Source organism: Cygnus olor, chromosome 4 (assembly GCF_009769625.2).
Source record: "Cygnus olor isolate bCygOlo1 chromosome 4, bCygOlo1.pri.v2, whole genome shotgun sequence".
Lineage (NCBI taxonomy): Eukaryota > Metazoa > Chordata > Aves > Anseriformes > Anatidae > Cygnus > Cygnus olor.
Genome location: NC_049172.1, coordinates 50,820,585 through 50,840,758, shown reverse-complemented (window position 1 = coordinate 50,840,758; position 20,174 = coordinate 50,820,585). Strand labels below are relative to the sequence as shown.

General features: G+C 36.0%; 1 protein-coding gene across 1 annotated transcript in view; it reads right to left on the bottom strand.

The window, feature by feature from the left end:
• The window catches only part of CORIN (corin, serine peptidase), a 136,991-nt gene that overhangs the window by 28,840 nt on the left and 87,977 nt on the right, over nt 1–20,174 (bottom strand). The window contains 8 exon segments of the mRNA XM_040554938.1: nt 367–477; nt 2,653–2,766; nt 6,798–6,905; nt 9,188–9,333; nt 14,747–14,922; nt 14,924–14,959; nt 14,961–14,980; nt 19,932–20,030. Of these exon segments, the coding sequence (XP_040410872.1) occupies nt 367–477; nt 2,653–2,766; nt 6,798–6,905; nt 9,188–9,333; nt 14,747–14,922; nt 14,924–14,959; nt 14,961–14,980; nt 19,932–20,030 (810 nt within the window).

Here is a 20,174-nt window from a genome sequence, read left to right as displayed (position 1 = left end):
CACCACTGCATTCAGTGGGAATTTCACACTGAATTTTGTGAGTACAAAATCAGGGCTTAGAAGTTTTGTCCAAATTCTTATCTGTCCACAGCACTTTCCAGATTTCATACATCATTTAGAAGTTCTCTGCCTTTTCACTTCTCTTATATCTTTGTACTGTGACACCTAACACTGAGCCTTTCCTTTCTTTTTTGCCCACTTTCTTGCATGCTTCACCAACCTCAACCCAGTCTGCCTTGGTAACAGAGGAGAATTTCTCCACCACTGCAATTATATTCTAAATCAAATCACTATTGATTATTACCATTAATAATGCCATCACCCACACATCACTTCCAGTCAGAGTGCACCACAACAGAAACTTACCACAGTCCCATTCATCGGACCTGTCACTGCAGTCTGCTTGTCCATCACACCAGAGCTCACGTGGCACACATTCATGGTTGGCACACTCAAGCTCATGCTCCCCACAGAATGCTGCAAAGAGGAAAAACACAGTTCACTCAGAAGGAGATGATCAGCATGAAATGCACATTGAGACTGGGGGAAAAAAAAAAAGTGAAGGAGGGAGAAGGTAGACCCAGATCAGATTTACAGAGCAAGCGAGACAGATTTGTGACAAAACTCAGGATGGACCCCACTGATGCAGAAGGTGGTTGCCACCACACAGTTGCAGAGGGCATCACAACCCAAAGGGAAGGAAATGGCAAGATCTGTGCTGTATGTTCCAAATGATTTTTATTTACTTAATATCTTTCGTGGTCTTGTCATATGAAAGTAGTCTAAGCCTCTCACAAGCTTTAAGTAAAAATGTGGAGTTCCTTGCTTCTTAGTGCCCCACATTTGTTTATTTCTTCATATTCTTTGAAAAAGTTACTGTAACACAAATATATTTCCTTTAATCCACAGCAACTCTGCATTAACTTTCAGATCCTACTTGCCATCTAAAATTGTGGGATTATTTTTAACCCCACTTGGGACATGAGATGTACATTCAGACATCCTCCAGTCCACGGCAGGTTTCCAGCTGGCAGCATTGGACAGGGACTTCCTTTCTCCATCCAGTGCAGGAACCACAAGTACTTAGATCTTGAAGTGACTTTAAGCTTTCCTCCAAACACGGCAAATCCTCTCCCAAAAGGCAGGTGTTTAGCATTACAGCACCTTCCTCACTAACACACTTCTCTCCAACTTCTATGTAAACCTCATCACCAGGGAATTTTGAGCTGGAGGGAGGAGGGGAAGAAAGGTGCATTCAGCTGTGCCTACATCTGGCTGTTTGTATATTGCCACACAAATCAGGCATTTCTTTGCAACACTACTTCAAAAAATGTAATCCACAGTGAAAACCATATAGGTATAGTAGCCAACATTGCTTACTGTGACATAAGTGATCTTTTTGGCTCCAGCACAAAGCATGGAAAACCAGAAAAAGTTCTCTAACACTGCCTTCCAGAGACAGCATATTTCAAAACCTGGAAGCCCTCAGCTAAGGAAACCCTGCTACCATTTTGGGCTATTCAAGTCCTGACATGATAGCAGAGAGGAAATATAGCCTGATGATTATAGATTAGTTTAACTTTAGCTCTTGGAGAATCTTTTTCTCTGCCATGACCATAATGAGTGATCGTGAGCAAATCACTTGCTTTCTTTGTTTCCCAGATTGTGAGAACAGTATGTTAAAGAGTGTGATGCACTATTTAACTCATAAAATATATATGTGCTGTGCAGCTAAAGTCTCCCAGCTTTTCTGAGACAGCATGGCTTGTTCCTTTGGTCTACAGGGTTTCTCACTGTCTGGGTCTAAAATCACCCAGAACTACAGAACTTATATCAACTTTCACATAAAAGCCAGGAAAAAAAAAAAAAAAAAAAAAAAAAAAAGAAGCGGTGATGTGCTTTCTATAAGAGACAATTAGTTGTATATATCCTGACTGGAAATGGTAGAGGTCTTTAAAACCTCCTTCCATTTTTTAGATGGCAGCACATAGACTGCTTAGAAGACAACTGGCATAACCTTCACAGTGAACAGCAAATTAAGAAAAGTTCTGTGAGCTGCCTTTTCTCAAAGAAAAAGAGTCTCATATCCAGTGATATATGCAGGCTTTCAATCATTTTGGCAAATATATTCATCTGCTCCACATAGCACATAAAATATGCTCACCATCCTATCTCTGCCAACAGAATTCCAGAGGCTCAGGAACAATTTTTTGTTTGCTTGTTTTTGTTTTTTGTAAAATTATATCTTACAATCCCAGCAAAAGTGCTAAAATACTAGGATCACCAAGAGAAGTAAAATTTTGACTTTCAACCAACTTTACCAATCATTTCTTCTTTCTTGTGTAGGCTGAATCTCAACTCAGTATGTTTTTCCCAGTTTCTGTCTTTGAGAAAACACTATCTGTTTTTCTCAAAAGAAGACAATTCAGGGTACCACTAATACAGTCATGAAAGTGAAGCTAACATTTCACAGCATGCACTCTTGGTTTCATGTGCCGAGTGGGAGCCTGCAAAGCAGCTGCTGTTCACAGGTATTCCAGCTCTTCTCACCCCAGTAGTCAGTTGTGTTTTGGAAACAGACAAGGCAGCTCCAGCAGATCCCAAAAATGTGATCAGCACTTTACAGGATTAACAGACTGCACAAACCCTTACAGCAGTTCTTTTCATCCATCATGTCAGGGCAGTCTGGGAAACCATCACAGATCATCGTGTGTTTGATGCACAGCTTCTTCAAAGGACACTCCCAAAGACCCCTTTCTCCACAGCCTGGTGGCAGAGAATCACAGTTTTGAAATATTTGCATGCAACATAAAATCAACTGGTTTCTTCCTCCTTAATAATCTTGAAACATCCAAAATAGTTGTGCTATTAACTTTAAATTTACCATAAATAGTTAGTAATGAAGAAATGAAAGTAAGATTATCATTATCATGATAATTATCATTATCAGCATACTTGTTAAATGGGTATAAAATACATCACATTTCAATGCTTTTCAAAGAGTAATCCATATTGTGCTACACATGCTATAAATAATGATTTAGGCATTAGCTCAGTTTTCTCAAACCCCATAAACCACCACTCTTCAAATGCATTTACTATATATGTAATAAATGTAAATGCAAACATATACAAATTAAGTGGAAATGGAAAGACATTTTTATTTGATACATAAACTTTTATAATCCTGAAGTCTGTGGCATGTCCTTTAAAAACATACTACATGAAATAGTGTAGAAATATGTACTTTTGGTAGTGCTGATACAGAAACTAATGCAGATCACAATGAAAGGTCGAGAGACACTCTAAGTTTTGAGCATGAACACTTTTCTTGGTTCCATAATCTGTGACTAAACCAGTTTGAAAATAATAGAAAGCCCCTATAGATGTATAAATCTTCCAGAGTCATTGTTATGCAGGGAACACACAACATTATTGCCTCTTCAAAGTCCTGCAAACCAGCCTCACCAATTTCAAGAGGAATATTCATAAAACTCTGTCAAAGCGCTTTGACACTAAAATTCCTGTTTGTTAACTAGATGAAATTAAGAATGGCCTAATATACCTTTTAGAAAAAAAAAATCTCTTATTTCTTTACTTGCTTTTATCAACTAATAGAGCATGCTGCTGTGATACCAGTTTATGAACAGAATACTTTGATGTACTAATGTCAATGTCCTGCACATCTGACATTCAAATTTTAGAGGAAGCCATAAAAACTCCTAAATAAAATGGGTGGTTTGATTGCCTTGTTTGGCCTGTTCTGCAGCTTACAATACTAGCTTTCATTTTAATCCAAGCTCAAATTCAGGTGACAGCCCTGATGCCCACACACAAATAGTTTGGATCTCAGCTCACACAGTGTATTTGAAACAGCACCTCTATTTTCTTGGATCTGGAACAGCAGCAGCACATATCAGCAGTTAGTAAGTGATAAACTGTTTCAAAGTGTTATTTCAGAAGTGATTATTTTACAAACATGAACCAGAGAATCACTACTAGCTCATATGATTACTGGAAAAATCTAATCAGGTTTAACTGTAACTGGATGTACAGAGTGCTTAATTTGTTTAGATTGAATAAACCATGTGAAAAAAACATTAAACACACAGAGAAATAAACAGCCTTGAACCCACGAAACTAACTCCACATGATCAAAGAACTTTCTTGGGTATGGCCATTTTCCTGGTCTCCTTCTGGACAGTATTTTTGATAACCATTAATGAAAAATTAATTGAAACCAAACAAAACCTTTACTCTAGTAAAGAACAAAGAATGTCAGTGATGTTAGGAACTTGATATGAAAATAAAATAAAAAAGCTTTTAAAAAATCTCATTTATGAACCTTGCAATTTTTTAGCTGAAGTGTTTACAATTAATTAAATTCGTATTTGCTTTTTCCCTTCATCACACATTATAGTGTTATATTGTGAAATGTTCCATTACTCTCCAAAATTCATCTTTGAGGGAAACATAGGCAAACACAGAGACAACTCCCTAGGAAAAATTAATTATGTACTGAATTCAGCGTTCAAATATACTGTTTTGTTGGAAGAAGGCCATCTACCATTTAGAGTATTCTTATTGCTCCTCCATATATTTGGATAACATGTATTTTTAATTTAAAGATAATGAAATGGAAATGAAAATGGAGGTCAGAAAACTCATCCATATTTACCACACTCTCATCTCAAAAGTATGTTCTGACATGACTTTTGACATAGAGATTCACATTATTAAGGCCACCACATTTTTCTCTCACAGAGGAGACAGGGGTTGCTGAACACAGCTCTACTCTGCATGGCCAAAATATACCTTACTCCCTTTGGATGGTTCTATCCCACATTTTTGGGAACAACAGCTTGATTATCCAAACACTGCAGCTGGTCTGTGCCGGCCTCCTCCTCTCTGCACTGTGAAACCTAACAGAGCTTTGACTGTCATTTAAGATACTTCAATATTTTTAATTTAAATGTTTGCTGACTGTTATTTAATGGTATTTCAAAGGATAAAGCTAATAAAATGCAAGCTCGTCATTTACACACAGGAAGTTCAACAGGGTTTGATTTTTGTCCTGCACACATGGAATAAAAATGAGTCAGAAACTGTTACTTCTGGAGCTCTACAAGGACTGCCTGTTCTTCAGCAGCAGCATTACCCCTGCTCAATGTAATGTCACTGACAGCTGTAATTACCTAGCAGATACAGCTTTCCATATTTATAGAAGCTGATAAGAATTCTGCTGATTGCTACTGACATTCTGTCTAGACTATAGAGACAGACAGAGATCTACTGGAAAAAATAATGTTATATTTTAGAGCAGTATTTCACATGTTAATGTCTAGGAGAATAAAATTATCCTAAAAGACACATGGTAATTAGTGTTTTAAGTTGTTAAAAAAGGTGGCAACAAAGAATGTTGGTTGGGAGGATATTCAAGACAATTGATTCGAAGGTAAAAAGGTTATCAACTCTGAAAGAGTCACCTCGATCATCAGCTCTGCCCTTGTAATCCAGAATGACCTAGAATTAAACCCTATTTTTACAATTATTTTTTTTATCCTTCCTTTAACAGGGGTAAGAGGGTGGAGGGTGAATGGAACAGAAGAGCAGACAGAATGCAATCTTGATTTGAAAACTCCCAGAGAATGAGAATACATCACTCCTTACTGATAAATAATGCCTTGATTACTCCAATCATTAAAACAACCTGCTCCTAAAGAAAAAATAGAACTTTATAGAGATGACAAGCTTGAATTTTAATCTAGCTTCAGCTTTCAGGTATGAGATCTTATTGACAAGCTTGAATTTTAATCTAGCTTCACCTTTCAGCTGTTGGATCTTATTTTAATGTTTGTGCAGCAGAGTGGAAAATCTTTCATTGCTGCAATTTTGTTGCCCCCTTAATTGCTTCCATCACCTTTTAACCTGCTCTCTGTTAAACAAAAGAGGTTGTACGCTTTAGCCCTATGCTTCTAGAACATTCCAATCCTTTACTCGTATTCATGCATCGTCTCTAAATCCTTTATAATGATTTATAATTATTCCTTTTGCCTCTCATGATAGTAGGACAACACGCAGAATTCCATGGAGCCCACGCCCTAGTCACATAAGGAAACAGTACAAACTCCCTTCTCTTTCTCAGAATATTCCTGCCAGCACATACAAGGACATATAGTGACCAAGAGATTTGTTGGTTATTCTCAAGCTCAAGACATCCCCTTAAGTTGCGAGTCAAGAGCTCCTCTACCATAAATTAGCTCTGAAATGTACTGGAGAATAAATTTTGTGGTTACCACTTTATACTTGTACTGATTGCTAGCGGTTGACCAGAATTCACTTCAGTAAGCACAGATCTTCTGTCAATATATCATAATAAGAATGTTACTGTGCATACATTTAAAACTACATCAACAAATTCAAGATTTAAACTGCCAGGCAGCCACATTCTAGCTCATTAGAACCTCCATCAATACCAAAAGAATTAAATCTGCAGCATTTCTAATCTGGATTGCTAAATAAATACTCAAACATCCTGGAACACAGTTAGCAGAATCTCAGTTATCAAATATCATAAATTATATTGACGTTAATCAAGAAGAATTCTTGCTAAAGTATTTTAACTGCCACTAGTCTTAAAAAAAAAAAAACAATCACTTTCAATTACATTTTTCTGGCAGAAAATGGAGCTTATTCCACAGGCTGTCATGCTATGGTTGAATTAACTGAAGAAAACCAACATATTTTTCTAATGCTTCAGCTACTCTTTGTTTGGAGAGTACCCTCCCTTTATTTACCACAGCTGTCTTCATCACTATCATCCTCACAGTCAGCCTGACCATCACATCTTCTGGATGCAAGGACACACCTCCCAGAACGGCATTTGAAGTGACTGGGTGAGCACTCTGCCAATGACAAGGAAAGAGAGAAACAAGACTCCATAAGCTGAAAGGTTAATCGTCACATGAGCACTTACTTATTTATCACTGAGACAGGAATAGAAGCCTTTTGAAACACTAAATTGGAACTGTGTAGCAGATAGACTGTTCTTAACAATTGCACTGTGAATGGGGTGGAACATTTTCCAGAGCTCTGCCTCACATGCTACCCTCTGTCATATTTAAAACTATGACAGATTACCAACATACAACGTTTAGACTGTGGATGTGCATTTTCTAGCAACCTTTTTCACTCCTGTGATGTTGCATGAAGCAGAAATAAATCATCATTTAAAAATAACATTATGAAAACAACAAAATTTACACTGTATACTGTCTTGGCCAGCAGTATTCAGCACTGATTGGAGGAGAAGTTAAACAATTCAGCACATTGTAATAACTCTGTCAATTATAGATTAATTTGGAAAATCATTGATAGTTTGTAATCATTAATATTTTTATGTTCTTAAGATTCTTAATATCTTTTGTTATACATGCTTATTCAGAAATATTTCTATAAGATTTTAAATTTCCCAAGGAAGACTGATTCTAACCAGCAGTGTTAATTAGTAGAAATCTGCCATTGAATCAACATAACTTTTTAGTAGTAAGTGTGTCAAACCCAAAGACAATTCTGATAAGACCCCTTTATTAGTTACACTGTTTCTAAAAGAACACTAAAAACATCTCCTTTTTCATTCATTTTCCAGGATTATCTAGTTCAATGCTAAGATGAACAAAAAGCAATGAGTCAACCTAGTAGGCAGATTCTCTCTAGTTAAAGTGAAAATTTTTGAAATTCTATTTTTTTTAATAAGTGAACAAAAATTAACTCTAGATAGAAATGGAATATACTAGTCCTGTATACTGTAGTATATTTAAAATATAAGCATTATATGTTAGGTTTCAAAGCTGAATGATCTAACAACACAGGGAGGAAGACTGAAAGACATTTTATACCACAAAAAATTAAATCACATTATCTTTCTTATCTCACCTTGTTGTGTCAAGAATTTGCTTTTATGTTCCTACATACTCCTTTATAATAATGGTAATTCCTTTCCATTAGCCCTTCCCTGTAGAAGGAAATTATCTCATTGTCTCTCAGAGTCTCATGACAGAGGATCTCATTACTATGGTATTATACACCTTATTAAACTCTGAAAATTATATAAGTGCAAATGCACTTTGCTTGAAGAAATGGTACTTATTGCTACATATGCTTCAGTGGCTTCTCAGAATGCTTCACTACTCATTAGCAATTTATCTTCACTCAATGAACTACAGACCAATTAGCTTTCATCCATTGATTTCTCTAAGAAAGATTAAAAGAAAGATTGTGAAAAGATTATCATCACCACACAGGCGACAGGGAGGAGAAGAATAAGAACTAAACATGATCAGTATATTGTGGGCAGTCTAGCACACACCATTTTAATATTTTCCCAGAAACTTTACTGGCATTTTTGGCAAGGGAAAAAAAAAAAAAAAAGACATCAGAATCCTCAGACCTCACATTAGATGACCACTGGCAGAAGAAAAAGCTGCACAGCCACCTTCTTTATATATAACCATAGAACACGTAGAATCATTTAAGACAATTCCATTCTTTTGTTCCATGTTGACACCCACAATGAGTAGGAGTATGGTTGAACTCAAGAAACTGAAATTTGTCAGTTGCTGCTGAAGCTGGTTTGCACAGCTCTCTTAAAATACATAAATACATATATCACCAAAAAACAACAAAAAAGAACAAACAATAGCTGGCAAAGACACTAACATTAAAATATTTTTCTCAGAGATGTTATGGGGCTCAGCTTTTCTTCTTTTTTTAGTTTTTAAGATTGTCAGAAGTTTACCTCCTGTTAGAAAAGCATTATTATATAATCTAGATAGGTTTAAAAAAGTGAAGTAAAAGCACTAAACACAAGCAAGCAAGTTGTAGTTGTAATAATAGCAACAAATCTCAAACACTGACTTTCAAAGATTGAGCGTAATTGATCCTTTCTTCAAATAGATTTCTTGTTCTAGAAAAAAAAAATCCTCTTATCTGCAAATTGTGTCAAAATACTCTGCACTCTGATTTGGAATCATTCTCACAGTTACTCGACCAAAAAAGTCACCCTATGTGTCATATTACAATTTAAAGGGAAGGTATGAAAACAAAACAAACAAACAAAACACAAACCAGTGTCTTTGGGAAAACCATTAATCTTTAATTTCCTGTTACGTGTATTTGCAGGAGTTACCTTCTACACCTTCATCTGGTGTTAGACAAGTTTGGTTGTCTGAGTTCTCATCTGGAAACTGAGTGCAGTCAGTGTCCTCCGGCCACTGCAGACCTACAATCCCAAGCACAGACTCACAGCGTTCCTTAGACTGTACACATAATGTCCTGAGGAGACAAAGTGGAGTTAAACAAAATATCTGAGTAAAAGTCTTAGAAATTCCCAGGTTTTGAGAGCTAATAATCCTAGCCAAAGTTATAGACGGAAATCAAGGAAAAATCAGTTAATTGGATTATATAAAGATATATTGTTACAGTTGAAACATGAGTTTAAATTACAGTATACAAACTATAATCTGAATTATAATAGCCAAATATAACTACTTACACCTATCCTCTCCTCCATAAGGAGAGAAACACTAAGAAACACTAACTGTCCTCCCTCAGGAAGAAACAACAACAACAACAAAAAGCCAAATATATTTTGTACCAATAAAATTCTACCTCTTCTGATAATGCTACCTCAGAAACCACTGCACTACGCACATCATTTGAAGAGGCGGTGTAGTGCTGAAGAAAGTTTTGTCTCTGACATTTTAAGATCTATAAGAACAGGCAGTTTCTGACTATTTGGCTGTATTTTAGACTTTCACAGCGAATACAGTATAGAAACACTACAGGGCTGAGATACTCCTGGTCAGCCATTTCTGGAGATGTGGTTCCAGAAAGACAAAATATTTAAACCCACAAGCAAAAAAGTGAAGAACTCCCCTGTGATTTAAATAAAATTTAAAGTCTGGGGGAAATCAAAGCACAGATAAACTTAGTCTTGAAGTTACTGTCAGTTAGAGCAACAGAAGCTTCTATCACACCTAGAAAAAGGCATGAATATAGTCTTTCTTTTGAATACTTATTTTCTTACCACCAAAACACAGGACCTGCCACACAAAAGTAGTTGAGCCCATCTATATTTATGCCTCAAAATACTTAATGTCAAAGTATTGTCATGCGTATGCCTCAAATTTACAAATAGACAATGCATAATAGGATATTCCCTTCTTAGTTTAACCAGTATTTTAAACATTTAGCAACTACTTTTACCTGGCATCATTGCTGATATGCTGCTCAATCCGTCTTATATTTGTGATATTTTGAACTCCCGTTTGTTTCCACTGCCTCTTTTTTTGAGAGTTCGATAGTATCACCGTTAATGGTATCAGCTTAACCAGCTATGGTATCAATTTCAAATGTCGCTTTTCATTTTTGTGGAATATTAACTATGCAATATAGGAATAAGATCCTCAACATCCTTTTTGTCTCTCCCCCCAAGCAGAAACATTCAACATACTTGACATATTATTTGCATAAAATGTTCTTAAAAACTCGTAAGTTAGTAAGATTTCATATAGTTCCTTATCAATCATTCTCATACATGTATATGTATTATTATTGTTATATTTGGCCTGTAGCTCTCTCGATGTACTTTAAATCTATTGCTTCCTTGTTCAGCCACCATGAACATGATGAGCAATTTCTGTTATTTCCTAAGGTAGCTCGCTTTTACCTATTTGAAAGTTATGGTGCCTCTCCATAGCCCTGTCTTGTCTCTATAACTCAGCAAGTCATTCAGTTGTACCTTTTAGATCATATCTTCTAAACCTATAATCACTCACACTTTCTCCTACTGTTTCAAAGAAAGTTCTCCTTTGTTCTTTCATGTTAAAAATTATTCAGCTGCAGGATCCTATCTATTTCTATTTTATTTCAGTTTCCCTTGTGTCAATTTTAACTTGCCTTTTATCTAAATTGATTAAGTATTCCAGATCTTTCTTCTAGGAACAGAATATCCCTTCATGAAAGGGATTTTATTCCACTCATTTTCCTTAGATCTTTTGACCAATGCTGCACTACATTGTGATTGTTGTGTATTTATTTACCACATACTCTGCAGAGCAGAAAACATCAGTTTACTTGCAGCTGAAGTGCAACTAAAGCACTTAGTCTGTTGATACTTTCTAACACAGAGTACAGGATAAATTCTGTTAGGATTTCCACCTGAAATGAGACACAGTGTACCAAAGAAAAGAGGTTGATATGAATGAATTGATATTGATCAACTATGTTACAGTTACATAACTGTGTCGTTCCTTTTAGATCCTCCTCAATATCAAAAATGTCGACTCACACCATTTTATAACTTAAAGTTTCTGAATGGCAGCATTTTTTATTTGTTGACAAAAACCAAAACCAACATTAATATGATTAATACATTTAAAAAAAAAAAAATCAATTTTATTAGCTGAAACATCCAAGCCAATTCTGTCTTTCATGTGTTCTCTTTACATTCAAATCTCTGGTCAAAGATGACCCTTTCCAAAAGCTATTGCAAGCCATCCAGTTGTCAATTTATGGTGAAAGAGTAATGCCTATCCAAGGGCACATAGAAGCCTATTGCAATACTATTAGGAAAAAATGACAATTGGAAGAGCAACTGGTAACTTTTTTGTCTTAAAATCTTTCTCACATTCCCATACTGAGTCTCACAGTTGGGATATTAGAATACTGAGGACATGAATAACAAGTTTGTATTTACTTCTTGGTCAAAACTCATCTCAAACTGTGATGGCTGTGTTACTGTCTATGAATAAAACTAATTGTTTTAATTCTTGCTATCAATTAACAAGAGCACATACCACAAAGCAGAGAAATCACATGCTTCTCCGTAGGAGTAAAGAATAGAAGGTTTAAAAAAATGTAGCATAGAATTGTGCAATTTTCTGCAAGTTAACTAAAATATCTCTTTGTCCTCCCAGTTCAAATAGAATAATGTGATGCCTAAATTGATGCCAAAGCATAAGGGGCATGAGATTTGACCAGGATAATTCTTCATATATATCTGTCACTGTTTTGTAACAACAAAGTCAGCTGGAGACTTCTCAAATACACAGGTAGTGTAATTTCCATGTTATTAGAGGCTACCATGACAAGGAAAGCATTTACTGAAACATCTGATCTTCCCAAAATAAAGGACACTATTAGAACGTCATGAGCCACAGTATTCCCAGATTCTGCAAGATGCTGAGCAGTTTCAAGTCATAGCAAAGATAGCTTGTCATTATAAGGATACAAGAATTTATGAGCTTATTCCACATGTTCTTCATCTGTGAAACTCCATAGTTTCAAAGGGAACCTAGGACACACTTAGCTTCAAAGATTATTTCACCAGACCTGGACTAATATTACCAGTGCCTTCTAAGAGATGAAGAACACTGCTCAGAATTTGAAAACATGCTTGATAGATCAATTTAATAACAGCAAGTTCAGTTCTTTCAAAAAATCTCTTCATCTGTGCTCCTTACTTACAATAAACTTGGAAGACCTTCATAGCTAATGAAAAGAAAGCATGACAGTCAAACTTATAACACAAAGACAATGAGAAGCTTTACAAAACAGGGACAGATGTTTTATACAGGGGAAGTAGAATTAAAATCATTGAGTAACACCTCCTAGAATGAAAAGGACAGTGTGCCAGTATTGAAAAAACAATAGTAATCTAATACATCTCTGTAAGGAATATTTTTATAATGGATGTAGAATTATAACACAAATTTTCAATTCCTGGTTGGAAAGTGCATTTTCACTTCAAAAGCTTAGTGCAGAAAAACTGCATTAGCTGAGCTCCATTTCATATTTACAGAAAATACAAGTACATCCAGTTCAACTCAATTAACTACAGCTATCCTTGAACAAGAGGGCAGTTGTTTTGCAACGGCAGCAGCAGATTCTCAGAATACAGTTTCTGTACTCAGAATATAACATTTTGCCTTCTAGGATCTTCAACCTGTAGTTAAGTAGATGTATATTTATATTGATATATTGAATATTTTTTCTGCCCTACATTTACCAGTTACCTCAGAGTCTATTAGTATTATGAGTCTATTTGTTTTCATTTCTAAAATATTTTTATACTTTTACATTATTGTGTCTGAAAGTATTCCTAAAACATAATTGTAAATCAAAATAATTATACTTCCTTATATTATTTTATTACTTCTTTTATACCACTGAGGAGCACGTAAAGTGCTACAGATCTCAGTAGGGCCTCTACAAGGTATCCCTTCCTCACAAAGTCACTCTCAACTCGTGACCTAACATAGGAGCAAAACATATAAACAGTTATAAAAGTAAAGCTTTGAATCCTAGAATTTAAAAATTTATGTTGTATATTCAATATGATCTAAATGTGATATTAGTCCTGAGTAGAACCGGAAGTGGGGACTTCCAGAGAGGTACTTCAGACTAAATTTTCTATGGTTTCTATGAGTTCCTCTTCATGTTTCTGTTCAATTCCTTAAAGTTGAAGACTGTTCTTGTAGTTTAGCTGTATTGTGATACTTCCTAAAATTTGTTAGCTAGATATGTAACTAGCTGCTGAAGCCTGCAAGTTAATTTTTGTCCCTTTACATTAAAGAAAGACCATTGTTTTATATGTTATACTGCTTTCTTAAAAAAGAATAATAATAAAAATATAGACTTGGTTTTCAAACAAGCAAATCCAAAACAGAGCTTGCACTCTAACTTCCCACTATCTTATATGTGATATTCTAACTTCCCTAGTACGTCCCTATGGGAGAATTAAGCAATATATTAATAGATTTCCTTGTGACTCAACTTCAGTTTGCACTAATATCACTGGACTAGGAAAAGTTATCTATTTGTCAACCAATGCTACACAGTAGGTAACCTTAGAACATGTATTGCAATTTTCAATGCAGTTTTCTTTTAATGCAGTTTTCTTTCAACGAAGTAGGGGTTAATTGCACATACTTTCAGGGCAGGGCAGACCCAAGAAAAGAGAGAGAAACACAGCATGAGAAGGGTCTAGCTGGCAATAGGTCAAAGAGCTCTGCCTGCTAATCAGGTTTTATTAGCTCTCCTAATCTTCCACAACAGCTGCTGCCAAAGCCACATATTTACAGAATAGATCTCTTTTGAGCAAACATGGGCATAACCATGGGCATAGAAGTATGGTGATGTTAATTGATGAAGCTAGTAGAAAAGTTAAAGTATTTTATGCTTTCTGCTTGTCAGATTACATAAAGAATGATCTGGCAAAACTGCAACACATACTTTATGACACTCCTCTAATTTAGAAAGGTAATTTTGCATCAAAATCTTAGATTTTGTTAATATTATTTGGCTATGGCTTTGCACAGATAAATGATATATAAATGCAAAGAACATATACAAATGCTTATGTTCCAAGTCAAATTAATTGATCCTATGTTTAAACACCCTTTATAGTGTTGCAATTCTAATCAAAAAAAACAATGGAAAAATGCTTCATATAAGTACCACATCTATGCATTTTGAAAATTAATAGAACTGATGTTCCTCTCTTTGTTTTGAGAAACTAGACACACATAAAAATGGCATTTAACACTCATAAAATATGATTCTCTACCTCTTGATATGAAATTTCAAAACAAAATTTCTGGCATTTTCAGTGAAGACAGAAAATTGAGAAAGATGAATATGATAGACAAAGGCAGCTAAGAATTAAATCAGTATCATATAGTACCTGCAAGGTGGGATCCGCTGATTTGTATTGGGGTCACATTTTGGTACTAAGATTGTACAGGCAAAAAACATTAAGTACTTGTAGCAGTTGGTCTGAACCAAGGCTGGGAAGAGAGAAGACTCCCAGCTGACAGAGGCTTCCTTCTGAGTCCTGTGGCCCAGGTAGTTTGGGTAACTAGGTGTAGTTGTAAGGCAAGTTCATACAGAGTTCCAGGAGTAATTGGTTCACACCGACCTTTCACAAAAATAAATAAAAAATAAAATTTAAAAATTTATGTTTTTTCCCAAATCTGCAGTCAGAAATATTTTTCCATTTTCTATCACTATAGAAAACACTGTACAGAATTTATCTTCAATTTAGATTGAAATTCAATTTAGTACTGAGACTATATGACATTTTATTTACTTCACATTTCTAATGAAATTTAATTTACATTACTTTTAATTTTGGATATTAATTTTACTTACTTTCAAGTTTCCTTGAAAAAAGTATACTATTCAAAAAGACATTCGTTATCAAAAGACTGTATATATTGCTTACTCTGGAAGCAAATGCATCTTAACATGATTAATATTCTCTACCAGACAGCTGCTAATATCAGTTGCCAGCACAGTGTGTGATCCGATTAGCTGGATCTTTGAGAGGAAGTTGAAAGAAGATCCAACAGTCAGTCGTTCAGCTGATCAGCAGAATTGGCCAGTATTTCTTGGACTGACATTCACTATTATAATCTCTTTCAGTATTTACCTCTCTAATGTGAGGAACATGATGCTCATTTTGGATACAGCTCTTCCCCTCTGCTAAATTCTTGCATACTGCCAATACTGAACTGTTTCTGTTGTCTCAAACCACTTAGTCTCAGCTTTGGAATGAATGATTGTTCAAAGACATCATTCTTCAACAGTTCTACTCATACAGCACCCATTTCCTTTTCTTCATGATGAATTTCACAGTATCATAGAATATCCTGAGCCGGAAGTGACCCAGCATACTCAGATCAGTTCCTTTTTGTGTTTTGATTTTTCCCCAGTAAACATCTTTTCTTGATGTGTACATAATTAGTATTACATGTTCACCAGTTTGTCCATGATAAAACCCAAGTAAATGAACACGAAACTACATGCAATGATCTAGGTGCTTTTATAACACAATATTATTCAAGACTAAAGGGGAAATATACAAATATGTTTCTCTCTTTTTTATGCCTCACATTTATAGCGGTTAAGGTGAATTCTAGAAAAAAATCTAGTAGGATAGGTCTTTATATGTTCTCAATATCATTACAATTTTCACACTGTGTTTAGAAAGCTTCTATCACATTATTTGCAAGTGTAATTATAGGTTTGAAAAGAACTACCTTGAATCTTACACCCAATCTCGCACATCACCAACCAGTGTAACAAACAGAACATATACTACAGGTGAACATCTGACTGAATTTAAGTAACCCAAATATTAATCTTTCCTTCTGATATCTATCCTTACGGTTCCAGAGATATTGCTGCTCCATGTATAGTATATAAAGCACGATTTAGTCGGTGGGAAACGAGGGATAGAATCCATTGCATGTTATCCCGACTAACCAAGGTATGCCCATTTTTAATATCTCCTATTTTTATTATTGCCCTATCCTGCTCCACCTGCTATACAGGAATTAGTTCCAAACAGTAGCATCAGATTATACAAGATATGAGGATGTATTGTCTATCCACAGCAACTCTGAGATCTCCCAGCTACAGTTTAGACAGAATTTAGTGGGATATTTTGCTGAATCACATAATGGTTGAGGTTGGAAGGGACCTCTGGAGGCCATCTGGGCCAAAACCCAGCTCAAGCAGGTCCACCTAAAACTGTTTTTTGGCAGGACCATGGCTTTTGAATATCTCCAAGGATGAAGATTGCACAACCTCCCTGCGAAGGGAAGGCAACCTGTTCCAGTTACCCACACAGCCAGAAAGAGTTTCTTGATGTTTGGACAGAACTTCCTGTGTTTCAGTTTGTGCCCATTGGCTCTTGTCCTGTCACTGGATACCACTGGAAAGAGTCTGGATCTGTTGTCTTTACACACACACACACCTTCAGATATTTGTTCTGTTATCCTAAATATGTTCTAACTGCATTACAAAGCCAGCCTAAACTGATTAGAAATTATCACATATGGACAACATCCATTATACAACATGTATAACATGAGAAATGTGTCCTATGCCTAGCCAGGAATTTTCCAGCAAAATACTGATCTGGGCCAGAAGATGCTGCTTTGTCAAAACTGAGATTTTCCATAGGAATTCTCATCTCTTACTGAAGATGAAGTAACTCTGGTCTTACAGCAAAAGTAACATGAAAAAAGACAATAGTACTTCCAGATGTTGTACAAGAAAAATCTCTCCCAAATTCTCTTGCCATTCTATTTCATATAAACAATTACATATTTACTGGACTGAAAAGGGAAAAAGAGAGATGATCTAGCAGTCTAATTCAGATTATGCATTACTCTTGCTGAGAATTACAGACCGCTGCTCACAACATGATGAGGACATATTTCCGCTAAATATATTTGATTTCTCCTTAACTAGTGTATGTGTCCCAGGATAAATTGCTTCCTTTTCACCACAGGGGGACAATTTCTAGTGGGAGATAATATATCCATGAATTGCAAGACACGAGGAGAAAATGACTGCAATAATTCAATGAAGGTATCTGAGATTCCAAGCAAGAAAAATTAAATGATTAACCTTTTATTAAAAGTTTGTTTAAAAAAAATAAAAATGAAGTGGGTTGTTATTAATTTTGTCGTATATGGATACCTCCCTTCCCATTTCATAACCCTTTCTAAATATTTGTTGAAGGAAAACAGGCAAGATAAATAAATAAATATATCTATCTCAATCACTTTGGAAGGTTCTGTCTCACTTAGATGATTTGGTTAAGGATATGGATCAGAGCACAGAGCAACACAAGAGCAACACAAGTGATGTCAATAGTAGGCACTTGCTGCAGACCACCTTAGCAAAAATGGGAGAAGGTAGATGAAATCATCCTTAGGTAGCTGGAAGATGCTTCATGATATTGCAGTCCCTGGAACTTGTGGGGAGTTTCAGCTATACTGATATCTGCTTGAAGGACAGTGGTTTAATCTTAAAGGAGGGCCTCCTCAGAACACAAGAGCCCATTCCAATGTGAAGCAAGTGGGGCAGAAAAAGCCAGCATAGCTGAACATCGATCTCCTGAATGATATCAAAAAAAAAAAAAAAAAAAAAAAAAACACAGAAAAGGCAATAAAGAATTGAAGAGGAATGGAGAGACATTTCCAAGGCATACAAGGATGGAGTTTGGAGCTCAGCCAAAGCAATGAAACTACTGAGCAAGAAGAGCTCTTGTAAGTACACTGACAGCAAAAGGATAGGTAGGAAAAATATTGGTCTGCTGCTCAGTGGGGCGGGGGACCTAGTGACCAGGGCCATGGCTAAGGTACTCAATATCTTTTCTGTCTATGTTTTCACTGTCTAACCTCATTGGAAGGCTGCTTTTTATCATCTTAGAAAGGTCATGGAATCTCATTACTGAAAGAAGGCAAACATAATATCCATCTTTAACAATGGCAAGTAAAGGATCCACAGAACTACAGTCCACTCAGGCTAACTTCAGTCTCCAGAAAGATTATGGAGCAAAACCCTTCCAGAAGACATCTGCACATGAAGAAATAAAGGTGGCTTGGAACAACCGGCATGAATTTCTAATGGGAAAATCATGCCTGATAATCCTGATTGCTGTCTATGACAAGATATATGACTGTGATTCCCGTTTATTCAGCACTGGGGAGAGCATACCTGGAGAACTGTGTTTTTTGGCTCCCTGATTCATAAAAAAGATTGACATACTGGAATAAGGCCAGTAGAGGGCCACTGAGAAGGCTGGGGGACTTGAACATATGATATACAGGCAGAGGCTATGAAAATAGGGTTTGTTCAGCCATAAAAAGAGAAGGCTAAAGGGAGATCTCATTGCTGTTAACAATTACCTAATGGGATGGTGCAAAGAAGGTGGAGCCAGACTATTAGAAGTAGACAGGTGAGATGAGAGGTGAAAGGCACAAGCTGGAACCCATCAAATTCCAGTTTAACATAAGGAAAGAGGTTTTTACCATGAGGAAGGCCTAATGCTCTAAAAGGTTGATCAGGAAGACTGTGGAATCTCTGTCTTTGGAGATGCTCAAAATTCAACAGCACATGTCCTGGGCAATATTATCTAGTTGGCACTGCTTTGATCAGGAGTTTTGACAAGTTGACCTCCACATGTCCATTCCAACCTAATCCACTCTAGGATTCTACCTAATGTAATACAGCAACATGGTAATATTATCCAAACAATCTAGTAGTACCAAAACAAACCTTCCAGTAGGTATTGCTCAGGTCAACAAAGTAATTATAGGATATGTCTACCCATTCACATATAAGCAAAGGCAAGCTTGCTCTGCCCATGTGGTGAGGTATCTTGAACTGCTGACTCTATTAATATATCACCAAGTTTTAATTCATAAATCATTCTGAATACAGTTCTGCCCCAGTGTCAAAACCAAGTAAAATTGACTTCTCTTGAGTATCTGTTCATAGTGCTGCATTGCACGCTCAGAAGTAAGTGCACAGTGGGTACAGTAGGTTTGCATAGAGCGGTATAGCACAGGACATAGAAAGGAAGATGATACACAGCATGGAAGATCCTGATCCCCTACAATACATATTGGTCAGAAGAATAACTAGTTTAGCCAGATTGAATATCAGAATTCTTCCCTGGGAAAAGGGATGAAACTTCTCCAGACCACTAAACACAGTGTCATGCTTTCTTGTATTTTTTAAAATAAATCATTAGCTTACACTTACACTTTGTTGTTTACTTTATGTAAACCGTGAACTTGATTTAATATTAACAAAAAGTGTAAATGTAAACATTCATTAAGAACATATCAAAAATTCACAGAAGGCAAAAATATCTCAATGTCAAATATTATCTCTTAGTACACCTATAATCGAGATTTACGCATGATGCCTTGCCCTTTTAAACAGTTAACCATTATACATATGGCATTAAATAGTAAATGAAAGTATTACTCGGTCCTACCCTGCATCTTCATTGCACTCTAAAACACCCTAGAAGAGTGATAGTATGAAGCATGTGACCTACTTACTGCAGTTTATCTGGCTGTTTCTCATTTCACAGAGAGAAGTTCCACAGGTATCAGGACAGGAAGTACATCTCTGGTCTCCCTCCTGACAGAGGGTTTGACCTGAGGAAAATAGAAATTTACTATTCTGATGTACCAGACTAATAAAAATGACTGTGGCGATGAGAAAATACAGAGAGACTCATAACAATTTGTTATTTCCTTTACATAATTGAATAAGTACCCTACAGCATTTCTAGTACAGTA